The sequence below is a fragment of the Rhea americana genome, unplaced genomic scaffold, assembly GCF_003343005.1.
Source record: "Rhea americana isolate MKP2758 unplaced genomic scaffold, rheAme1 scaffold_337, whole genome shotgun sequence".
Taxonomy (NCBI): Eukaryota; Metazoa; Chordata; class Aves; order Rheiformes; family Rheidae; genus Rhea; species Rhea americana.
In genome coordinates, this window is record NW_028186465.1 from 36115 (window position 1) to 61496 (window position 25382).

A 25382-nucleotide genomic window follows, 5' to 3' on the forward strand; every position below is an offset into this window, starting at 1 on the left:
AACCAAAATATAAAATAATTGATTAATACAGTGCACCGGGCAATGCATGAGGAGCCCTTGAGCTTGCATAGACCCAGGCTGGAGTGGTCACACCAATGGACTGCAGCACCACAAGAGCTGTTAGCTCAGCCAGGAAAGCAATTTTAGTGGATTCATGTGGCATTGTGCCTCATTTCTAAGGGAAGCTACTAGCCTGGAAGCAGATTAGCTTTGGTCTGGCTACTTTGGCTCTCATTCTCTAGTCAGTGTAATTTTGCTAGCTCAGGCAGTCTGCCATCTGCTCCCCTGCAGTACTGACAAAGCCTGTTGCCTTGAGGTTGTCAGAGGTCCACAGGGGTGTTTGATAAGTCTCTGTTAGAGCAATAGGTATTTTTACACATTTGGCCATTGAATTGGAATGTTGTTTAAAGCAAGAGCCAGCTATGGAGAGGCCCCAGCTACCTTTTTGGAGTGGAAAAAGGGACTGCCTGAAGAAAAACAAAGCAATATTTTTTTAAAAAGGAATCACCCTTTCCTTAGGATATTATGTATTTTCCCTTATAGTCCACATTTTTATTATTGTCAAATTCAATTATCATTAACCTAAATAGAATGTTTAAAAGGGTATTTATCAATTCTAATACATTGAACTTGTTACCCTTGAAATTATTTGTATTTTCACCAAAACAAATACTGTTTGAAACTCACCCTTAGTACCTGAAGGCGTCTGCAACCTGTTCAGATCTGCTTATAAGCTTTCTTTTTGTTGCCTCTGCTGAAGTAGAGATGGACACAATAAAGTCCATCCATGAATAGAGAGAAGTTAAGATTTGGATTTGGATACAAGATAGTTCCTAAAAGAAGGCTTCCAGAACACTCATGCATGATCTTCTTGTGTGGCAGTAGGCTATAGCCCACACTCAGCTGTCTATATCCAGTCTCTTGCCAAGTAAGTTTCAAACCTTTAAGAGCAATTATAGTTTTCTAAAAACTCATTTTTTTCTTCACATACAATAACCAAATCAAGCTAAAACAATTATGTTAGATAAAATCCAATATGAAGTCAGACACTGTCAGGCATTTATGAGCCAATGTATGTTGAAGAATAAAAACGTCCTCCTTTTTTTTTTTTTTTTTTTTTTGAATGTCCAGCCATGTTTTAGGTAAGTATTTATGACTGAAAGAATTGTCATTTGTTATCATTCATAACTCACTTACGGATGAATGCATATAGTCATAAACTTTAGCATTTACAAGATGATACTGTACAACTCATTTATCATACTGTGAAAGAAAGATGAGTAGCAGTCAGTCACTGTAAGTGTTTCTGCATCTTTCCCATCTTTGTCATTCTTAAGTAACTTAAAACTACAAAGAATCTTCACATTCAATATAAGGATAATTTGTGATATCTGAAACAATAGAGAGGCAGATATACTCAAAGATGACAAAATGAAATATCTCCTGTAATTCTGAAAGACTTACGGCAAATAGGGAAAAATGATTGAAAACTTCTGTTACAGAGTCTATGAGCAGAAGCAATGACTTATCTGCAATGTGGTTCATATTATGCAGTGCACAAGCAGGGCACCTACATGAAAGCAGATACATGGTCTGCTTTTCTGGTATTTGTAGATAATCCCTCAGAGTTAACATAAGCATTTTCTGTTGAATATTATGATGATATGTTATCAGTGTTAAACCTGCTAGATTGTAGCACACTCTCAGTATCTGAAAAAAGTTCCCTATGAGCTTACATAGCTACTTGAAGCAATCAAGTAAGCAGTAGAATATTGATAAAACAAAGAATTTTAAGGCATCAGAGCTACAAAATAAAGACATGCCTTTTTCAGCCAAGGTACAAATAGTTTTCTCAGTGGAAGGAGAAGCTAGGAAATCAGTGGCATACATTTTCATGCATCTTTAGTTTACTAAACCAGTCAAGAGATCTGTATGAACAACTATGACTAAAGATCAACTGACTGTAGTGCATATTTATGACTGTTGCAGCAACCACATTTTAATTTTCTCGTATTTGCACCTCATAGGAACAAGGAATATTCCCCAGTGTTTGGTTTTTAAGAGTTTTACTAGAATTATTTTATGATCCGTTCTCTTTTGTACTGTCTTATATCTGAAAAGTCACCCTGAGCAACTGAGAAAAAACAATTATTGCTGTCCTCATTGATCCATTTACAATCATGGGTCCTTTTCTTCTGATAATGCCAGTCAGTTCCTTCCCTTTAGAGAGAGATGTATTTTCCCTTGCAAGTGGAATATTGCGTTATGCTTATTGTTATAACCACAAACTATATTGTGACGTAAAACAGTCAGCCAAATCCTACTTGTACTAAATTGTGCCTTAGAGTCACTCTTTTTTTTCTATACCTCCTGTGTTCGAGGGCAATAGATCACTCATACCATTCCCAGTATAATTAGTATTTCATTCATAGTAAGCACATGAAGAAAAATAGATACTGAAAGTGTTCMTAGGGTAATCCAAGCTGCAATTCTTTTACATTAATTAGAAGGATTCTGGAAATGCACCTTGAATAGGAGTTGACTTTACTTCATTGTAAAATAAGAACATCCACATTCCCCAAACGAACTCTGTTGAGATCTGTACTTTTAAAGGTGTTGCATAAGGGTTAACAACTCAGGGGGCTCAATTTGAAACAAGAATAGGATTGGTGAAATCACCCAGGCTTCAGCAAAGAGGGATTCAGATTTAGTCTCTCAGCTGTCTTTCTCGGGGAAGGAGGTGCAGGTTGCTTCTGAAAGGAGTTCCCACGTCTTTGCCTCCTTGAGCTGTGTTTCTGAAGCTTCATGGGTGAGGTTGTCCTTTCTCACATACCTTTCTCCTACTGATGTGCTGCAGAAGGTTAACTGGTTCAGTGTTCCCTCTATCCCTCAGACAAATGGCTGAGATCAAGGATGTCCTGTAAAACAATCCTGCAGTTATCAGATGAGTTGGGTTTTTGTGATCTGATATTGGCTTTGGTGATCTGTGACTTCCTGGTGTGTTTGTCAGAAATACAAGCTCTTTTGCAATGCATTTCCTTTGTCTGCAGCTTTTCTCTCCAGAAGTTCATTGAGAACCCAAAGCTCTCATATGGACATGGAGCTAAGGGTACAGACTGGAACAGTCAAAGGTCTGGGAGGCCAGGGCTAGTTCCTTGGTCTGCATGAACCAGACTGTAGTGCTGTTCTGAAGGGTTCAGGATCTACTTGGGAAATGTGCTTTAGASACCCAGAAGTGGTAGACTCCGATTAGTCCACGTCAAAACATGGTAGTGAACGGTCCAAGAGACGCAGCACACTCACACAGCACAGCCTGGGTTGAGCGGCTGTGCACCTGTGATCATGTAGTAAATGTATTTATGTATGACCATACCAGACAGCACTAGTGCTCCACTGCTAGGTTAGGGGAACGTTTTTCTTAGCTCTTTGGCTGGCCATATAACTGTATAAAGCATATTACACAGAGTTTCTATGAAACTGTATGTGAATAATTAAAGTGCTACAGTGCAGCTCCATTGTTCAGATGTGATAATTTTACCTAAGCAACTTGCTACTGGCTCCACAGCTTCTCTGTGGCATAGCTAGGAAATAGTTGTCCTATCAGAGTAGTTCATAGTATCTCCTTGTAAAACAGACAGATCAGCTGCCTCAGGAGAGGAATAAAATTAGCATTACGTAATTAAGATGCCACACTGTTGCTACTTACATTTCTTTATCAAACAAATCATTTGAAATTACTGTGCCTTATGTGTCATTTATGAATAGCACCAGCTACTTTTTTAAGTACTTTGAGATTTACAGGTAAGATATGCATGCCAAGCTTTATCTTTGAGAATTCCAGCCAAAAATAGGGTTTTATTGAAATCAAAATTGTATATGGAAGTGACCAGTTTACAATATTTAATATGGAATTTATTTGGGAATAAAGCTGAAATGAAAATGGTCTCCTACTAACATTTTCATATTTTCATATTGTCTACAGAAATTCTTTGTAAATATCATAATTCATCTAAATTCTGTTTTCATGATAGTTGCTGCTGCTTTCTTGTTTTATGGGTTTACTAACATGAAGAGGGTTTAAAAATAGGCTCACTTCAGAAAAGGGGTTGTAATAGCCATGTCAGCTCCTGCCCTAAGTGTATGCCTCCAAGTATGTTCAAGATTACAACAGCTGATTAAGGTACTTTAATTCATAATAATTTCCCGGGTCAGCACAACCGAGGATAGGAGTTAGCTGGGCTCTAATTCACCACTTGCAATGATCACAAAAGCGTTTTCAAGTCCCAACTTAGTTGAAGAGAATTAATGACATCTATTTAAGGTCCCTGATGGTGTAAATAAAGGCCTAGCTACAATGGACAATTCACGAGGATCAGTGCAAAGCAGTAACATGAGTCTCAAATTTCTGAGAGAGAGAGAGAGAGAGTTTCTAATTCCATTTTTCTCAGTGTAAACTTGAGTGCATTGGTTCTGGAAATAAGTGTGACACTAAATCAAGAGACAGAAGTAACAGTCTTGGTGATTTTCAGAGTAGATGTCCATTTTAAGCATTCTGCCATGTGACAGGGACAGTATCCTGGTGGTTCTTCTGGCTGCTTAGAATTTCAGTTCTGCAATAAACTACTTCTGTGAGCTAGACTCAGTAGTTTAAATACAAAAGTGCTGATTCCCTCCTTATACTGCCCCAGAGGCAACTATTCCAAGCAAATTACTTGCTACAGGCAACAACCCATCTTGCTTGCCTTCTACTGAGCTGTAGAAGTAGCATCCCACTATCCCTACAAAACATGCCAGAAGTTTCTCAAGCAATGCTAGCCATAAACACTGGTTTTGGCACTGCATTTAGGATACCTGTGTTTCCATAAAACAGAGCTACCTATTTTTGTAAAATGTTCCAACAGTCAAGATAGAAAAAGTACTATGATGCTGCTGCTCACTCTTATTTGAGTGGAGCAGCGTAAACTACTCCTTTGGGGTCCTACGAGCTACAGGGCTTCCTGCAAGGAGTCCCAGTAACCATCAGGGCTCAGTGCACATGCAGAGAAATGATGGGGAAACTTCCAAGTTAAGAAACAAGGCCTCTTTAAAGGCCARTTGCAGCTCAGTAGAGGATTTCAGGACTCCAGTTTTGCATGTGAGTGCTCACTCGCTGCCTTTCTAAGAGCTGGGCCCTCTTGACCACCTGTGTCTTGAAGAATGTTGTTTTCAGATGTGTTCTCTATGCTTATCAATATTTAATACTATAAAATACTTTGATATTGGCAAAGATCTCCGTGGAAAATAGTGTGTTGCATACATTACCATAAAGAAATAAAAAGCAAGAGACACACTAATTTGATGAATATTATCCAATCCTGCAAAAACTTTCCCATGAGAAATACCATTCGTGGAAAAGTTTACATTTTAAGCTAGTACTTACCAAGCACTTAGAAAGTTCTAGATATGCTTGCGTTTTCCACTACTGCATYTATTGTAAATTCAGCCTTATTCAACTCAGATATTCACAAATCTTAATAAAAACCTTCTGTTTATTTTTAGAACTCCCAAGTCATTTAAATATCATCACAGGCAGGCACGATTTGAAGGCATTGGATTTTTGCCTGGAATTTCTGGATGTCCAACTCCATTGCTAGAGTAGTTTGGCTCATATCTTTGGATGCTAGGAAATGCTAGGCAACAGGCTGCTTACTGAACGCTGACCTTCACAGTCCATGCTTTGGACTTACCTTATAAATATGCTGTACATGCCTAGCAAATCCAACGTATCTACAGAGCTAATCTCTGCTGCACATGTGAAGTAAGCCTGACATACCCCAGGTGCTATGGACTCATTGCACATTGATTTCACAACATCTCTGCGTGTACTTGTCACGGGAGTTGCAGCCAAAAACTGGCATTGCCAGCTTTGGGGAACACATCTTTCAGATCTAATTTGACTGTGCTTTATTCTACTTAGGATTATCAATGCTCAAGTTTATCTTCATTGTTTATTTTAAAATCTATGCAGCTTTACCTTTTGGCATGGAAAATCCCATCTTTTGAGGGCCTGTTCTATATTGCCAGCAATCTCCATTGCTCTGAGTTGTGACACTGCACTGTCTTGGCTGTTGTGGATATCCTAAAGCATTTTTGTTTCCATTGATGTGCTTCGTTGCTCATTAATTCATAAACGTTCAATAATCTCAACAACTCTTTTTGGGGGGGTCTGATTTTGTAACCTTTCRTTTATTATGTGCATTTTTGTTTCTGTAGTGCTTATCATCGTAACATGCCCTTCTAAAAAGCCATCTTGAATTATCTGGGCTACATTGTCATGATTTACCTATGTGTACTGACACCAAAAGTCCTTAGATACAGAAAGTAAAGGTCAGATGAATATTTGTAAGCGCTCTACCTCAAGGAATTGTCTGAAAAAGGAGTCACGTACTACATCAACTAGGAGAGCAAAATCTCAGTGAGGTGTGGCAGCAGTTTCCCTTATCCAAGAAATYTAATCATTACAGTCATCCCATTCAGGTCAGTTGGGTGTCTTTAGCATCCCATCACAGGAGTTATGGAGTGCTCTTAATTCACCCTAAAGCGAGCCAAGCATGCTGAGACTCTCCTGAACTGCTCTGTCCTTTCCAGAGTTACATAACAAGGAGCTAACCTGCAGCCTGTTCTTCAGGCTGCAGTTCTTCAATGTATTTTTTTTTTTCTGGAGTTTTTCAGTGGATTTTAGTGAGCATAGAATCAGGCAGTAGCTGAACAGAGTCTGGTAGGTAAGAATACATGTGTTYTTTGTGTTAAAAAGTGGTGGTAAGCAAGAATACACATGAACTTTGTGTTAAAAAATGGGTATTATACAAGTCTTCTGATCCTCTTCAAACCATTTTAGGAAAATCTAAGATGAACAAAAGTATTTGCCTTAATAATGCATTTAAAATATAAGCATAATTTAAATAGGGAAATAAAGGCCAAGGAAACAGCCAGAATCCAAGCGGGTAACTTTGTTTTAAAAATAAGACATTTAAGGAAGAGRCCAGCTCAAATGATCAGGAGAATGGTGAGCCTGTGTTTCCAGAAACTGGAAACCAGTAGCAGACTAGCATAAACACAGCAGTGGCTGACAGGGGATTTGCTCTCTGCATAATCTCAGAGGAAGAAAGAGCTGTTGAAGATAAAGAATCCCATCAGCGTAGGATTACACKTTGGCCAAGCATAAACTGAGGTTAGACATGGGAAAGTTTCTAATCATTGGAGAAATGTGGTCTTCCACACAGACTAGCAAGTGAATATTCATCTTTTTGTGCCTAGTAAAAAGGCTTAATGAGTACATGAAAGTAGTTATTTGTCACAGTTCTGTTAAAAAAGGAACAGCCTTCCCACATCTGAGACCAGCTGTAGGACTTCATGTACTTAAAAGGAGGATTCCTCCTAAAGTTGTTATGTATTCAAGAGATTTTGGCTTACTGAAGAGCTTTCTAGGCCTGGCACTTCTGCTGAAAGGACGTGGATGTGTTTTGCAGTGTATACTCAAACTTACGTGACTGGTAAAAGACACTGTTGCCACTCTGGATATGGAAATGCTATAATTCCATTTTATTAACCCAATAGTTCATAGATACTGAAGTTCACCTTAACAGAAGAATGGCTATTTACTTGATTTTATGAAATGAATCAATGAACCACAAACAACACCAAGTTTCTACAACCATCAATTAAAACAGCTTTAATTAAGTCCCCATGTTTGAAAGGAGTGTCACAGACATGAGCATCACTYGAGAGTAATTAATGACTTTGCAATAGCTTTTTCCCAGATATTTTAACTGCGTAATTGGTTATGCTTCTACCCTTCCAGTATATTCAGAACCAAGTTTATTTTACATTTACGCTTTTTGACAAGCTACGACAATGCTTATAAAAAACATACAAAAAATTTATACTAAATATTATTACTGTACCATTTGTCTTCTTATTGGGAAGGATGCCCATTTTCTTTTGCCTTCTATCCTTCTCAGTTTTAGTTGTGCAAGGATTTTCCAGAATTGGAATTCTCTTCTGCATTTTGAATTCATTAGAAATTTAAGTACTATTGTTACTCATAATATAGTAAGTCTATACARTATACCTAGCAAGCCAGTACTGTACAGGAAAAAAAAAAAGACATATCTGTCACAGGATTCTTCTCTTATTCAGCAAGAATCATAAATACAGTTGATTRTATATGCCATCATTGAGCTTGTAACACAGCTTTGAAGTATGCAGATTTTTACACTCTGAAAAGTTATAAAATTCAGGCCTGGAAGGTACCTTGAGAAGTCATATCACCTTTCCAAAACAGGATCACATACAATATACAGCATTACTAATTTAAAAAAGTTGTTACAAAACAGAAACACATACAACATATAATACAAGACATATCGGGCATTGAAAAAGCTTAGTTCTGAAGTACTTTAGTTTTACAGTATGCTGGTTAATGTTTCATTGAGCTTTATTTTGCACGTGTGCATAAATATATATACTCACACATTTTCTCTCTCCTAAGCATTGGGTTTATGACAACAGGAAATAAGTTCCCAGTTGYTTGTTACACAGCATAACAGACAGCATTCACTTCCCGCCATGCCTATATCCCATTTAGAAACCTCTCTCTACCGAAGCTACTTCTCCCACAGCTGGAAGAAGAGCTTCCCAGACAAGACTCTTCCTTCTTCTTCCCCACCCAAAGTTCTGACAAAGATTATAGATCATAATTAAATCTGCTGTAAGCTGCAGGAGCTCTATGACCAATAAAGACRAAGCTGTCTCACTGGATTACTTGTTTTGAATCACAGGGTCCAGAACCACCCTTGAGATACRTGTCTATACGAAGTTTGCGCATGTATATTGCTCACAGGACTGCTTTTGCTTTTCTGTTTTTACCTGTTATCCCTAGTAACTCAAAAAAGCCCCCTAAGTTTACTAAACTCTGGAGCAGCTAGAGTGTGCTTTAGAAGCTTTTGGAGGTTTTCGATACCTTAGGCTAAAATTTCCCTCCAAATGGCTGATAATTAAGACATGGCTGTTTTAAGAGAGTAAAGGGCATAAAGAACAGCATATGTTTGTACTCTAAGATATTTTCTAAACCAACTTCTCTTGAATACTGAAAAAAAAATGCACGTAGTTTAACATCTGAGGACTTACTGGTTCTTTTTGGGACAGCATATATAAAATTATATGTGGCTCTATCACAAGTCCTGCAACCTCCACAGAAACACCAGTATTACACTAGCCATCGTTATATACATATAAGCTCCATGCTTCAGAGAGCTCCATCCAACAGCAACAATTGGTGGAAAAATAGATTTTAATTTTAATTTCCCTTAGTTCAAATGGTTGATAGTCAACAATAGCCCAGTAACAGGAATAAGAAGACATTCTTAGGCACCATGTGTCTATAATACACTCAAGTGAAGTTCCTTTCTTAGGACTGACTTTGATGGAAGAAAAAGCATTCTTTGGAAGGGTATTTCTTCTGTTTCTGTTTCACACAATTTTGTCAGAGGTGGAATAATAAAACAAAATAACATGTAGGTCCCCTAAATGAGTTGTTTAAAATTTCTCCTCTTTCTTTCTGTGCTCGAAACACTACATTTTTATTTGTAAGCGAACGTTTGAATAAATTAAGGATGACTCAATTAGTTAGGAGGGGAAGGAGCCAGTAACCCACTCAAACAGAACTGACATGATAATGCGTAAATAATACTTTAGGTAAAAGCTATTTACTTAAAGATGCCAATATTTTAACTAATTCATTACCAGTACTAGTAAGAAGTAATTGGAGCAAGAAGTCTCTCATAACTACACCAAAATTTACWGCAGAGGAGCTCTTTTGTTGCTTTGATGGTTCAATGTACTTGAATTAATTCTTTCATCTTAAGTATGATGTTTTCTCTGGGGAGGAGTAGTAGTAGGTGGGCTTGATATTTCCCAGGACTTCATCTTCCCAATTGGGGAGGCAGCAGAAGAAGAAAGCACAGCCAATTACAACAACAGTGCTGGCCCAACCAAAACCGTAGGCCCAGCTGAACATATTAGCTCCGGTCAAAGGAATTTCTTCTGTGAATTTCACTGGGTAGATGACCAAACCTATGATCTGGAATGCAGCTGAAGGGCAGAGAGAAAGAAAGAAAATCAAGAGTAAATGACAAAGAATTGCACTGCTTTTTCCACTAAAAGTATATTTGGAGGTAATTGCATTGCCCTCGCAGATATGTAAAGATTAGCCCCAGTCCCACAATCAAATCTGCATTCTTGCAGAGACACGTGACTTCTAGTGTAGGCAGGTCCCACACCTACCTGATTGCAGCAGCTAAGGCTGACATTGGCACTTTGCTATAGTACTCATCTGCATGTTGAAACTAACCCTGTCCTACAGTTATGTGCTGTGATCCTTGTGGAACCAATCACCTCTTGCTTGTAATGTTGCCCCAGAGCTCCTCCACTCCTTGGGAAGGTGGGAAGCGCCTGGGGCTCTCAGCTCCAARGTGTTAGTACGTGACATGCAGGGTCAAAGATGTTGGTTATCCTGATATACTGCTTTTGTGAAAGTCCTAGCTGACAAAGGCCACTGGAACTTCCCTAACCCTTAATCCTCTCAGAATGTAAACTAAATTTCCCTTGTTCACCATGAAAAGGAATCATAAATCAGAGAAAGACAGCGTATTYCATGAAGGGGGCTCCATCTAGGATGTGTTTCTGATGATGCCTGTTTTACATCTGAAATAATCTTCTCTTTGTACTCAGCCTCACCGACAACAAACAGCAAGCCTCCAATTCCTCGCACAAAGTTGAAACGGAGTATTTCCACTGAGAACGCTATGACTGCCAAGGCGAAGCAGATGACCAGGATCACAAAGCCAACAAGGTATGTGGCAGCTGCTGCTCTCCCCCATCCTTGGGAAGAAAACAAGAGAGATGTTAAGATATAGCAGTGCACTGAATTGTAGGTCACTGTAGGTCTTTTGTTTCTTCTATTTATTTGCTGAAATCATTTACTGTAAAAAGGATGTCCTATGTCAAAGCAACACTGGATGTCTTCAAAGTGCAACACTGCACAGCAGAGAGGCACTAATGTAGATGTAGATGAAATACAGCTGCCAACTGTCAGTCAGTTCTCAGGTGCAAAGCACATCTCCCCCTGAATTTTTTCTTAAATTCAGGTGGAACTTCCTGTGTTTCAGTTTGTACCTGTTGCCTCTTGTCCTATCACTTGGCACGACTGAAAAGAGTCCGGCCCCATCCTCTTGACACCCCCCCTTAAGGTATCTGTAGACATTGATAAGATCCCCTTGCAGTCTTCTCTTCTCAAAGCTAAACTAGCCCAGATTTGAAGCCTTTCCTCATAAGAGAGCTGCTCCYGTCCCCTAATCATCTTTTTAGCCCTATGTTGGACTCTCTCCAGWAGCTCCATGTCTCTCTTGTACTAGGGAGCCCAGAACTGGACACAGTACTCGAGATGAGGCCTCATCAGGGCTGAGTAGAGGGGCAGGATCACCTCCCTCGACCTGCTGGCCACACTCTTCCTAACACACTCCAGGATACCATTGGCCTTCTTGGCCACAAGGGCACATTGCTGGCTCATGGTCAACTTGTACACCAGGACTCCCAGGTCCTTCTCTGCAGAGCTGCTTTCCAGCAGGTCAGTCCCTGGCTGGTACTGGTGCATGGGGTTATGCCTTCCCAGGTGCAGGACGCTGCAAGGTCAGGCAGTCAAGCTGGCATAGAAAAGGTTTTCTTTTCCTTTCCCCTTTCCCTTCATGAATCCGAGAGCTACCCAAGGCAGCAAAAAATTTTCAGACTAGCTCCCCTAGTCCCTACTCCTCCTTCAACCAGTTTTACATGTTTTATATCCCTGCCCTAAAAGACTGCTGTAGAGGGAGGAGGGAGGGAGGACATCTGATCAGCATTTGGAGATTGAAACTATGTCAATGGTCAGATAAAATCTTTTCATACACAATATTCTCTGATGCACCTAATGTAGATAGTGGATATTGTCTCCACAACAGGATTTATTTAGAGGTAGTTGATACAGAAGGATATTTAACCATAGCACACAACCWGTTCAGGAAAAATGATTCAGCTCAGACAAATTAGGAATGCCATTTATTGGTATTTGTCCAATTAAGAAAAAGAGTAACAAGAACAACAAAACTCATTTTTCATTATCAAAGTACTTTCCTCTTCAAATGCACTATATAAGCTGGCACAGTGCAGGAAGATGTGTCTGACATCTGCCTGATAACGTTTAGATTGCAGACTCAAATATGCAAGCAGATCAGACAYCTTGAAGTCTGGTACAACACAAACATGATGGTAAGAGACACAAGCTAGAAAACCCACAGTGCTATCTCAGCTATTTCCATATCCTGTGTTAGTTTACAAGCATAAAAAGCTTTTGTATATGAGTCAGCCCTGGCTCTATTTATTGGGAATTATTTGCTCATCTCTGGCAGTATGAAAGCAACAACACATTTAGCTGGACAACAAGCCAGGAAGTTAGTAAGATTAATATCAAATGCAGCGTCGTTTCAAATCTTCATATATTGGTAGTAGCAGGCAACACCACAAGACAATTCACAGTGGTTCTTTGAGCTTGCCTGTGACAAAATTTAATGCTGGCAACCCAATACATCCCTCTCCTTCTCCTCCCGAATTTTCTTTTCCAGTGGCAGTAGCAGTGAAATCATACTGAAAAGACGCATTAAGACTGAGGCTGACCGTTGGTGCTGGCCACTGTGTTGGATGGATCTGCTCTGGGCAGGACTAGACAACAGCTATTGAGTGGCCAGCCTGCCACATTAACAGCAGTGGGAAGAGTAGTAAAAAGTTATGGACATCTATACGCACACAATGTAAGACAGTCTAGTTCTCAAAAACTTAATGAGAAGTCTTATAATAAGTGACTGAAGTAAGAAGTAAGAGATTGGGGCTGGAGGCTGCACCCTCAGTGAGCATAGGGCAAAGGCCTGGCAGCCTCCTTTTCCGCACAAGCTTTTGCTACTCCCATGGACTGAGAGTTTTCAGTAGATGTGCTGCTGCAAGGTTCTTGCTGAACATCGCTTTTTTTCCCATGCAGGAACCTCATCACTCACAGTCTACTAATGTGAGCTTTCCTGGCTCTTTTTTGACCTAGGGACACCTGAGAGTTGTCTGAATCTCCCCAGCCACCCAGGGAGGCTCAATCTCTGCCTGCAAGGTCCTCCACCTACAGCTCCTGACTGTTYGAAGGGGAGAGACATGTATTTTCCCTCACAGTTTGCTGCTTTGAGAGCTGGAAAAYTATGCTCACACACTGAGAAAGACAGATCTGCCCCAGTTTGCAGTTAGGTTGTGCTCAGAAGAACCTTATCACAAGAGATTTAGACAGAATTTAAACCTCYCCCAAAACAGAAAAGACTCAGGTCYCTTAATTTGGCAGACAGAGTATTTCTTATTCAAAACAGACACAAATATGACATCTGTTTCTGAAATCAAACAAKTATACCCAAATATTCAGGGMTACATAAACAGAAAAAAATCACAGYACATAGTCTGAGGCACTAGTACTGCSCTGGTCAGCTTTACCTCAAAGAGTCGAGTTCTTGGCATCTCATCATAGAAAAGTACTTATCAATTAGGTGATGTTCAAAGCATACCAACAAAGCTGTTCAGGGGCTGAAGGGCTATAATTATTAGGAAGGATTAAATGTTTTATTTTATAGTTTGATTAATGATGACTATGCAAAGAAAATAAAGCTACAAATGTTGGCATGCAAATAACARGGAAGGGTTGGGATTATTTCAAGCTAATGATGATGATCAGTAAATATGATGAAGTTAATTTAAAAAAAAAACTTAGTGTTAGCTAAACTTCCTGATTTTGTTTGTCTGTGCCTCAACCTCAATAGGGAAGAGATAAAAGCTCTATAGTGTAGGGCATTTAAATCTAGATTTCCYATTAGAAATGAATAAAAGCACTGAGAAAATAATCTAGCATCAGCAAGAAGATGGACTACTATATGATTTGAAGTAACAAGCCTTTCTTATCCCTGTTTACTTGTTTACAAAATCAGAAATTTGTTTGTTAGCTTGTGAATATCAGGAATCTTAGGGTAGAAATTTTTACATTGTCATGCTTAGAWGAGACATCTTTTTGATACTGTACTACTGATTACTGTAACTACTGCWCTGCAGTTTTGACATTTTTCTGTATATAAATCACAGTATTTATTCAGTCTTGAGAGCTCATAACATGGCATGCTCAGAAAACATACCTTGTTAGCTAAAGAAAGCAATAGTCCATTGTGAGCAAGAGACTGTTGTCAACAATATTTTCTTGCTCACATAATGTGCAAACTTCCATGACAACATGACTGGTGAAGGAAAGGTACGTACATACCCTTCATGCGTACAGACAGCTCAGAGTCTAAGGTTTGCTGGGAGAGCTAGTTGGGAATTATCACCGGGCTGTTTAGTTATTAGGAGTCTGCAATAAGCCATTGCTATACTACCAAACTGTTAAATAAAAGCCCACCAATACAACTCTGTATCAGCTATCCAGCTCTGATCAGAGCTGAGCAGAGGCAAAATCCTGGAAGATTCCAGCTTTTAKCACTTCCCTGCTCCTTACAGTAGAAATGTGCCTGCCCACTATGCTAGCAAGCCCAAAGGCAGAGAGGCCAGTCTAGTCTGCTCATGCCCGACTTTTACTGTTTTTTTTAAAAAAAAAGAAAAGAAAAAAAAACTATCTTCACTTAATTTTTTACTGGGGAGTTTCAGCAAATTTTTTTKGGATATAGACAGACAGACAGACCAACTGCGACATCTCTTCTGTTAGCGTTCTCCAAGTGCCTTCACTGAGCAGACATTATAAACTAAGCTTGTTTGTCTAGAATTCATCCTGGCATCATATATCAGACAGAAATATGCCTGAAAGGAGGCAAGGGTGAGATGAGTGTATCTGCCACATTCCTCCTTTATCTGGCCTGTCAGTGAAGTCGACATGTGCACAGTTTCACCAATAATCTTAGGTAGCAAGGGCCATTCCTCCAGCAGTCCTGCTGCACTGACACAGCAGCAGTGAAACATGATTCACAAAGGCTGGGCTCCTAATATTAAGTTTCAACTTTTTTTTTTTTTTTTTCCCTCCTTTGGCACTTAGTAAAAATCCGGATGAATGCTTCTATTTTTCTAGTCAGAAGTCAGCTATTGTGTGCTTAATGAATACCAACAGGCTGTTAGGCATATAAGAAAGAGTTAACCACCATGGGTGCACCTTTACCACACACATACACACCCATTATTTACAGTGCTAATTCAAACCAAGTCACAGGGAGCAACCACTGAGAACTGGGAGGACATTGACATCCATAAATACTGTTCCTAAACTTACAGCYTCATCATTGTAAAGATAAAAGCTACCTGCCTTCCCCAAGTAACCACATTGCAAACAGCTCTATTCATGTTTGATGGCTTCCTGATGTATTTCAAACACACAGTCAACAATTTAATCCTGCAATGGTCGAGAGTAAGTCATTTTGAGTCATATTGTAGTGCAGAATGACAGCTAGGCATTGCAACATATTAATAATATACAGATGCTGTCAGGCAGGCACTTCCCAGGTACAAACCAGTACAGATTTCTACTCAAAATCCCTTCCTCACCTTCCTATCAAATGATATCCTACTCCTCTTTTTGCTTTTCCCCTTCTTTCCTCTCTTGTGGCATTGTAAATGTGTGTTAAGAAACAGTTTGGTTTAGGAGACATTCTTATTTGCAAAACTACATGTGCCTGCTCCTGCCCTTTCTTCCTCATTTTAAATAAGTGGCTCGATTGCTTTTTCTTTTTCTTGCCTTAGCATACATGCCACAGCTCAATTAAGAAACTCAATTTAATGCAGATTTCTATTAATGAGGATCCACTCAGAAGTTTTCTTTTTGTCAGGAGAGGCACAGGATGGTTGGTGTCTCGTACTTACCGTATGCAAAACACGAGTTATGCATCTCGGCTAATTAACTTCTACTTTCCTGTAGTAGTACTGTAAATTCCTGCTAGGCACTTTTTTCCCATGTAAATGCCCATGCTGATTTTAAGTTTAATTTCATTACCATAAAAAAAGGAAATGAAACCAAATCAAACCTGAACTCATGTTACATCCTGTCTCTAGATGTAAGTAGCACTGACGTAGAAGGCAGCATTCATTTCATCAAAATTACGGAAGAAGCAAAGTCAAACTGCTTTAAATAAGCTGCAAGTAAAGGATACCTTTCTTCTCTGACACCTTGTTGGCTAGAGAAAAAAAGCAGAACTGTGCTTTTGCCCCACCTGCTCAGGACTGAAGCACAGCGCACAGCCATCAGCACATCGGGGCATGAAAAGCAGTGTCACTACGGAAGAAAACAAATTTCTGCAACTCTACCATATTACTCTTCTTCACTGTGGAGTGGAGTTGACAGCTTTGTTGTCACAACAGCTAGATTTCCTTCGCTTAGGGTAAAACCTGCAGTCATCATCTGGCCAAGAAATGAAGCGGCTGCTCTGGCAATATATCCAGTTTTCAGCTTGCGCACAAGCGTCACGGTGAAAAGCTTCTGGAGGGCCAGCAGGCTTGGCTGCCAAGGGACACGCGACGGGGAAATACTTCCTGCAGGATCTGTGACAGGCTAACACTTTCCCTTTTTGTTTTCCAGCTTCACCACCCAAAGTACCCTAGCTCAGGCTCCTATGGCAGCTCTTCTTACTTATCTGTAAGTGTTCCAGTTTAGGGAAAAGCAGATGCAATCAGCGTGTTTTAGCAAAAAACAGTAAGTGCCCCCAAAACAGCCCCTGGGAGAACGTGGTGAGAATATAACACTGGCAGCACTAGCCATAAAAGCAGCTAAGCAAGTTAAAGCAGTGGCATGATTGTGCTCAGATTTATCGTGACGCAGTGGTACCGCAGCATCTCCCTAGCCACGGGGGGCTCGGGTCCCCTCTCCCGCCAGGGGGATGGAGGAAAGGAAATCTGGGTGCTGTGCCGGTGTGGCTCTGCACCGGGAGCCCTCCGTGAACGTTTCTCCAYTCGGGGTTTGCTCCATGGGGCCTGTGAGCCCCGGGCAGGGCACAGCAAGGCTGCAGGGCTGCAGCTGGCCAACACGTGATAAGGAGCAAGTTGGACAGCTAAAGGTGATTTGTGGCCCAGCGACTCTCTTCGGTTGCGAAAYAGAACTTTCTTTTTTWAAAAAATTGGCTTCTTACCACAGCACTGAYGGAAAAAATTGCCCTGAAGCAGTTTGAGGGCAGATTTTCTTTGCTGTTTTAAACTCCAGAACAACCTTACCACTGGTTCTGCTCCAAAACCCCAGTCCTACTAAGCACCTAAATCGCAAGAGCGGGAAGTGGGGGCACATCCATACTGCCAAGGTTCACTAAGGGACTGCTCCCCCCGCCCAGGCGGCGGGGAGACGCTGCTGCGGGAGCGGGCGGCGGTGGCCTGTCCCACACTCACCGTAGTCCATGAGGGACTCGCAGTTCCAGTTGAGGTCCTGCTCGCCCCGCGTGCAGCTCTCCCACAGCGACGCTTGTTGCACGTAGGGCTCCGACTCCGACTCCAGCCAGCCCCGACCGGCCAGCGCGATGATGCCCATGATGATGGCCAGGCCCAGCAGCAGGGGCAGGAGCCACCTGCAGCGCCAGCAGGCCAGGCTGCACGCCACCATCCTGCACAGCTGCCCGGGAGGGCTCCCGCAGCGGATGCACCAGCGAGGCCGAGCTTTTTCTGAGCCGGCGGGGTGGGGAGGCTGCTCTGGGAAGGCAGACAGGCTGCGTGTATCTGCCTGAGCTGCTTTTTAACCCRGGCTGAGGGAGGAGGGAGTCCCACCCACATTCCTGTGACTCAGGACAGGCGGCTGCAACCTGTGGAGCAGCGGCAGGGCTGGGCCCCCGCTCCTCCTCGCTCTGYCCCTTCTCCCGCAGCTGCTAAACAAACTGCGAGTCCAGTTACACTCCCTAATCCTGCACTTAACTCCTTGCTAGCTGGCACCCGCCACCAGCGCTTGCAGCCTCCTCTTTCCGCTCGAGGTGAGCGGTGGTGTCCTGGGTTCCCCTGCCTTGTGGCAAACTCAGCGTAGGGAAATCCAAAAAACATCTGCGATATTTTAATCCCCGGAGATGTGCACTTCAAACAGATTCAGCAGGGGAGCAGACTGAAGCGCTCAGTCTAAAAGTTGTTGTGCTAAAATGCGGAGCACTGAGTTTYGGCAAGCAACATATCCAGAAAGAAATTCTGCTTTTCTTCTGAAGTTTTCAGTATTCATAAGCATTGTTTCAGTCTCTATGTGGTTCTTCACTCACATGTTACCTGTGTTGTACCGTGGATCACTTACATTACACCTGACTCAACAATTCCCAGGAATCGATCTGTCATTCTCTTATCTCTGTGGGAGTCTTGTTGGCAACTGTAATTAAGCAGAGCAAAAATGTTAGTTTCTTACGATGTTTCATGAGCCCTGCCCTCTTCCCTGGTATTTAAGTTCATTTTTTCCTCTCATAACCAGAAAAAGACAGATCAGACTTACGTAAAATTGATAAAAATGTTAGTCACTTTGTGCACCGAAAGCTTATGACCTGTTGCTTTACAGTTGAAACGGTCAACTTCTTGCCCAGGTTTTGGACAATTTAATGCAAATGAAAAGGAGAAAAAAAAAAAGCTGCTATTTGAAGATGGGAATATGACATTATTAACAAGGAAGCCAGCTCATTTTAACTATCACATCCAGCATTAAGCTCAGCATTTCCAAGGGCTGTTTCCTAAGTGCTTGGTTGCAGTTGTGCTCAGACTTAGAGCCACCCTGGCCAGATACAGTCCAGGCATGGTACCCAGGAGTCACATGTCCTGACTTCTCTTATCCCATGTCAGGATATGCACCCCAAGAAGATCAGACTGAATGCTTTGCTGCCAAATAACGTGAATGCACGCCCAACAGTTTGGYCAGAGGAGAAACACTTCTCCACGATAAGATCTACACACATCCCATCATGTCGCCCCATCACCCAGCACAAATGCAGACTCTCATCATAGGCACAGGCATGGGCCTATCACAGGACTAGGGACAAATGCATTTTGGGCATCTAATTTATATTTAGAGGAGTGTCAGAGGAGCTTCAAGGTCCTCAGCAAAGAGGTCAGTAGGAGAACATTTCTTTGAGGTCAGTACCTGCATGTGTTGAAAGGACTTTCAGGAGAGTGGATGTCAGGGAATAGACTGTGTTGCATCTAGCAAGGTGGATCCAGTTGGCTGGCCGTACATCAGAATCTCTGCTTTACTGGAAAACATGGCCAGGAGGATTTAACTCAGCACTTGGCCAAAATTCTTAAAACTCTGATGCTATATGGATGTTTTTTCAGAAGGGCTGGAAAAGAATTGCATAAGTTTCAAAGAGGAAGAGAAAGTATCATTTTTTACTGGATTCCACCAAATGAGATTTTGTTGCAGCTACCTCAAGCTGCTCAAAATGCGCCCTACATCAGTTCCGCAAGAAACACAGGGGCAGGTGTCTTGYGAGGAGGGATGGTCAACCTCATTTGAATAATGTTGCTGGCAAATGCCAGGGAATGAGTTGTGATGCTAAAAACAGAACAAGGTGATCTCACCATAAGCAAGTTGCAAAAATCTTGGATAGGTTACCTCAAACTATGGGAAGTTTTACTAACCCTCACCAGAAAAATCTAGAAAGTTTGTATACTTATCTAGAAAGTAAGTTATACTTGTTAAATACCATTGTGAATGAAAAATTGAACARTGAGAAGTAATAATTCCAGCAATAATGATTAAAGTATATAATTCATATTACAAAGTAACCTTGAAACATTATTTGCATATTTGTTGCATAGCATGTGGCTTTTCTAAGAGTRCAAATGGAAAAAAGTAATCATGAATTATTGAAAACTGAAAAAAAAAAGATATTCGTAAGTTGTTGCTTTTAAGAATTCCTATATTTGAATACTGAGGCACCACTTACCACTTARTTGTCTCAAGGGCTTTTACTGGCAAGCTCAAATTGGCAAAACAATGAAAGGCTAGTTTTAAGATCTAATCTTACTTGAGGTCATCTATCTGGAAAAACTAATRGCCTGCTTATTATTGCATAGTAAGTTGTATTATGAAAAGGTATCAATTTACTATTTGATAACATACACACACATATATATACTTTTATATATATATACACACATATATATATGTATACACACATATCTTTTATTCATAACTCCTCCTCCACCCTTCAGTTMTTGCCACAGTTCCCTTACAATATTGGTTCAAATCATACCTCCTTTAGTATTATTCTTGCAGCCTTCACTACCACAACCTTGTCCCTCTCAGATCCATCCAAATCTTTGCTACCATACTGCACCCAAAATAATCTTCCTTGTTCATTCCTTCTGGTCATGCCCACTGTTCAGATTTCATCCCAAATTCATAGTAAAATATAGCTGTAAATTAAGTTTGCTTGAACYGCTAGCATGCATAATTCTTCAGCACATAATTTTTGCGTAGAGAATAAGTAAGAGCAGAATGTGGCACCATGATTATCATCTTTTTTTTCTCACTACAGCAGGACTTCTTTTGTTCATTGCTGACAGGTGATTTTCCATCAATCTCACTGTCAGCAGGAAAGTCACCTCAGAGGTAGATACAGAAGTTATTTTCTTCAGCACAAAAAGCAAGAGTTGTTTCCTATAGTCAGAAAAGAAGAGAGGTTAAATTTCATCCCTATTGTAAAAAATGGAGTAAAAGTTCATCACTCAGATAAAAACTGTTAGCTTCATTACAAGGGTTAAAAGTTAGGGAATTTCCTCAGTTTTCAAAGGAGCATAGAGCTGGTTACCGTTTTTATGAGTTGCATTCGCTGGTATCTGCGTGTGCCTGAGGTGCCTCAGCTCCCCAGAGCTGTGGTATTTGGAGGAGCGTGTCAAGTGCACTGGGGGGCTTTGGGCAGCAACTCCCCACTGTATTGCATTAAACCAGACCCCTCCAAGTTCACCTCWGGCAGCTGTCTTGGCCTACCCTGCTTCTCTCTAATAGAGAAATCTAATGTTCTCCTTTGTTTTTAAGCATCTGGCTTGCCACTGGAGACCAGAGTGCCGTCCTCYTATTCACTCACCTCGTGCTTTACCTCTTGCCTCTTAGCAGTGCTACCTTCTGTATGTTAATAATGYTTGTAATTAAGCACAACACTGAACTTTATGGAGAGGCAATAGCTTAAGATGAAAATTCCCCTTAAATTCTGCATTTCTGAATATTACTTCTGGAAATTTCACTCAGTGTGAGGAGTTTCCACTATGCTATACAGGGAAAAGGAAAGTCAGTTGGGAAGTCTATCTAAAGCTGAAACATAATATGCTAAAAATTTAATTTTTCTGTGCTCWGGGGCCCACAACACAGTCAATGAAGTCATCTGCCTTCAGCTCTGGTGTTGCTTTGATCTAGTAGTAAGAAAACATAGTAAACTAATGAAGTAGTGGTTCCTGTGGCAAAATAGACAGCTCCAATAGCATATGTAGCTTTTCTCACCTCCAGGTTGTGTAGCCAGCATATACAGAGATACCAGATGGTAGGAGTCACTTCTGTGGGACAGCAAAGATACACGCATGGAAAAACATAGTGATATGATCACAAGAAAAAGATGTCTGAATAAAATAAACTAGAGATTTGCTGCACTAAGCTGCCAAAAATGCCTAGCCATCTGAATTTATCTGATATTTTGGATCAAATCTAAGCCTTTTTCCYAAATTATTATTTCATTTTGGAAAAGGAATCATAAATAACCTTTGACCACCAYAATCTTTAATTATTTATTCTGTAAATAATCAGATAATTTAATATTCTTTCAGTAATCTTTTAGGTTCTATAGCTTATTTTTTCTTTGCAGCATAACAACTACCATTCAGATGGTGAAGTACACTCAGTAAATCATTTACCATTGCATATAATCATTTACCAAGCTATAAGAGAAAACCTGCTGGCCCTGAGTCAAGGTGTCAGCAATGCTGGCTAAGCCAAGCACTGAGCAGCCTCCTGGCACCAGAGAAAGTCCTCCCGCCTGAGGGTGTTTGGGGCCTTTGTGGGCTTTGCTGCCTTTCCTTGCTATCTGTGGCAGCTCACACCAGCGCTTGCTGCTGTTGGCCCTGTGTAAGATCAAGAAACAGCAGGAAGAAGATGTTCCATCAAGGTGGGGCTTCATCTTCATTTTCCATTTTATCTAAATATATTTCTCTAGCATATTTACTTCTCAATTAAATTTTTTAGGAAAAARATGTCTGCAGACTGAATACCTGTTGTAAAATCCAATTATTTATAACTCACAGGTGTTGGCCTTCAGCAGCGTCCTGTCCTTACTTTTCTCCATGTTGAAATGCCTTAATTCTACTTAATCTCTCTTGATGCATCACTGCCATAACACTAATGAGCATCACCAAAACAAGGTAGTCATTCAATACAAAAACAGGATAGAAATAGGAGGTACTTRGTGTAACTCCCACCAACAATTTCAGCAGTCCTTCGAGATTAAATTTCTATTTCCATATCTGTGCTGAGAAATTGCCATTATCTGAAGTTAAACAAAGCAATTTTTCTGGTCAGCGTTTGTCAGTAGTGCTTGGCTGGATGTAGCTTGTGTAGAAACTCGTCTGGGGCTGACACACCTGAAATAAACTGGCCCTGTGTAGTTGATGCAATGTTGAGACTGCTTCAAAAGCCAGGTGAAAATACTTGTTTGCAGGAAAAAGCAGCACAGAACACCTGCATGACCCACAGAGGCGTGGCTTTCTCTTTCCAGTGACTGACACCTTACGTGGCTCCATCTGCCTGAGATGACCTAAAAATCTGAAAAATAAAGACAACAAAGAGCCCTCCTCTTTCTCTACACACTGTCCCTGTGATTGCTGTACAGACAATAATGAAGGTGCATGTGTGGTCACTAACTCAACAGCTTAATTTTTCTGCATTTCTGTTATGGCAAAGACCTCTGCACTGTCTCAGAGATGCACTAGGTGAAATTCTGCCTCTATTAAAATACATGGCTAAATTCCTSGTGGCTGGGATTTACCCTAGAGCTTTATAGAGGACTTTGGCTCACTTAGATCATGCCCACACAATACCCAGAGATTCAGGACAATTAAGATCTACAGACACATTGTTGCAGCTTTTCCTCTCCTTACCTCTTCCTCTCACATTTTCAAAATGTAAGAAAGGAAAGCATCAAACAAATAACTGCATCATCCTTGACATCCATATTAATTTTGCTTCTATCAAGAAGTCCAAGTCTGCAAAATGACCATCTGTATGTGTGATGCTAAAGAGCAGTCACGAAGTGCTAGGAGTTGCCTAGCTAAAACTGAGTTTTCTGCAAGAATGGAAGCTTGGTGCAGCATGTGAACATTATTTCTTAGAATTGCTAATATTCCTTTTGAAAATGCCCCCAAAGAATACCCAAAGTGATAGTGTTTTCCAGTGCACRAGGGCTTGGAGTATTTGTTATTGTTGTGTTTGGGTTTTTCTTTATGCCAGCTTCTGTTCACCCAGAGGAACCAGAGAAGCTGACAAGTTCTTGCAGAGCAGGTTGGTTATATATATTCTGAGTTACACATTTGAGTAAGTTGAGAGAAGATGTGTTTTTGGAAAGAATCATATTTGTGCAATATCAGACAAAAATCTGGAAGTGTAAATATTGCAACACAGCCTGATCTATAGGAGGTAGTTATTTTTTTCATGCCATTTTGAGAACTGGATTCAGATTTGAAACTCTGTTTTAGTGAGACCTGATGTTTCCCCTATGATTATACTATTTTTAAGAAAACAGGTGATGCATGTAAGTTCCATATTTGATGTTTACCTGGCATCCAGCCTGAAGGAATCTGGGCTCGCAGTTCAAGCTTCTGGGTATTAGCAAAATAATTCATAGCAGTCAGAGTACTTTGAGTCATGATAGCTTTCTGTCCTGCCCAGAAGACCCAGGAAGGTCGGTGAGATAGTACCACCAGAGGGCAGAAAGCACCTTAAAATGCTGCTGAGCTGGAAGAGCCCTGGAAAGTGGCCTCAGCCCAATGCCAAAATCCTCTCTGGGCRAAGAGGTTTATCCCTTCACAGCCCCTTCAGGTTGTGACATGGAGCCTCCCAAGCAGTTTTGTTTAGCTCGGTGGAGCCCTCTTAGTTTGGCTCATGGGCATAAAGACAATCATCCTTATTTCTACTGCTGAGAAATGAGACATTTATGTGCCTAATTCCTCCTGAAATTGCAGACCTGGAACCTAACAYATCACTCAGCTATTTTAGACTTCTGCCTTAGGATGATATGAGGAGAAATGTCTGTTTTTCTCCCTACAGATGATGGAAAGTCATTCAGTCTATGTGATTAGTTCATGGCTAAACACTTACACCAGAGCCAGGCATAAGGCAGACTCTCCTGCCTTTATGCTTTCCAGTGAGAGCTTGACACTCCCCTGCATTTGTGGATATGAATTTATTTGGGGTGCTGGAAGCTGCTGTCCTGCTGTCCATTCTTAACACTTATCTTTTTACAATATATCATTTACTTGATATTTTCAAGTAAARAAAGAGGAGTTTTTCATTCAAGTATCTTGAGGAAAAAATGGCTAAATGGATTTACAGAAGCTTTCTTTTCCACTGATACTGAMATTTCCTTGCATTAATCCATATTTCCTGTCTCATTTCCTCTTTCCCTTTTGTAAAAGCATGCACATCTCAAACCTGCCCACAGAGCACTGTAGGAGAAGACCGTCATCTTTTTTGTTCTTTTTCATCTCAGCACAGGCAGCTCCTCTAAAATGATGTCTTGGTTCCTAGCAGTGGTATCAGGAGTTTGTGGGATGAGTTTAAGCTTCACATGCATGTCTAGAACCAGACAGGGTTTCATTGCACAGTTCCACATTGTAGGCCCTGTTTATAAATGATTCATCCAATAGTTCAATATGCTGGGGCCTGACTTCAAAAAGGCAGTTTGATCTTTAAAGTAAATGCCTAAATGAGAGATCTCAATACTTTGATAGTCTTCCCTGGCACTGACCCTTTTCTTATTAAAAATATGTTCTTATTAAAAACAATAGTTACAAATAATGCTGGCCTCCTCTCCCTTAGCACTGGACAGAGTGAAGATATTTGTTCTGCAGCAGAAGACTCATCTTTCTTCAAATCAGCCTGATCATGTTTACAAGGTTAGCTTTCCTTTTCAGAAACAGTTCTGTGCCTCTACTTTAAAGATCGTCTCTTTCTTTAACAGCTTGCTGTGATAGAAACAGAAGTAGCTGAGTACAGGAAGATGAAGGAGGACTTTTCAGAAGATAGTGTCCATAAATACTTAAAAAATGGGACAAAAATA

General features: G+C 40.7%; 1 protein-coding gene across 1 annotated transcript; it reads right to left on the reverse strand.

Moving 5' to 3' along the window:
* Positions 1 to 7684: 7684 nt before the first annotated feature.
* Positions 7685 to 17843, reverse strand: LOC146592307 (p53 apoptosis effector related to PMP-22-like). Its single transcript, XM_085311258.1, has 3 exons — positions 17494 to 17843; positions 10777 to 10920; positions 7685 to 10131 (listed from the first exon to the last, which is right to left on the reverse strand). Exons 1-3 carry the CDS (start codon positions 17702 to 17704, stop codon positions 9896 to 9898), a joined length of 591 nt encoding a protein of 196 aa, XP_085167384.1. The 5' UTR covers positions 17705 to 17843; the 3' UTR covers positions 7685 to 9895.
* Positions 17844 to 25382: the final 7539 nt, after the last annotated feature.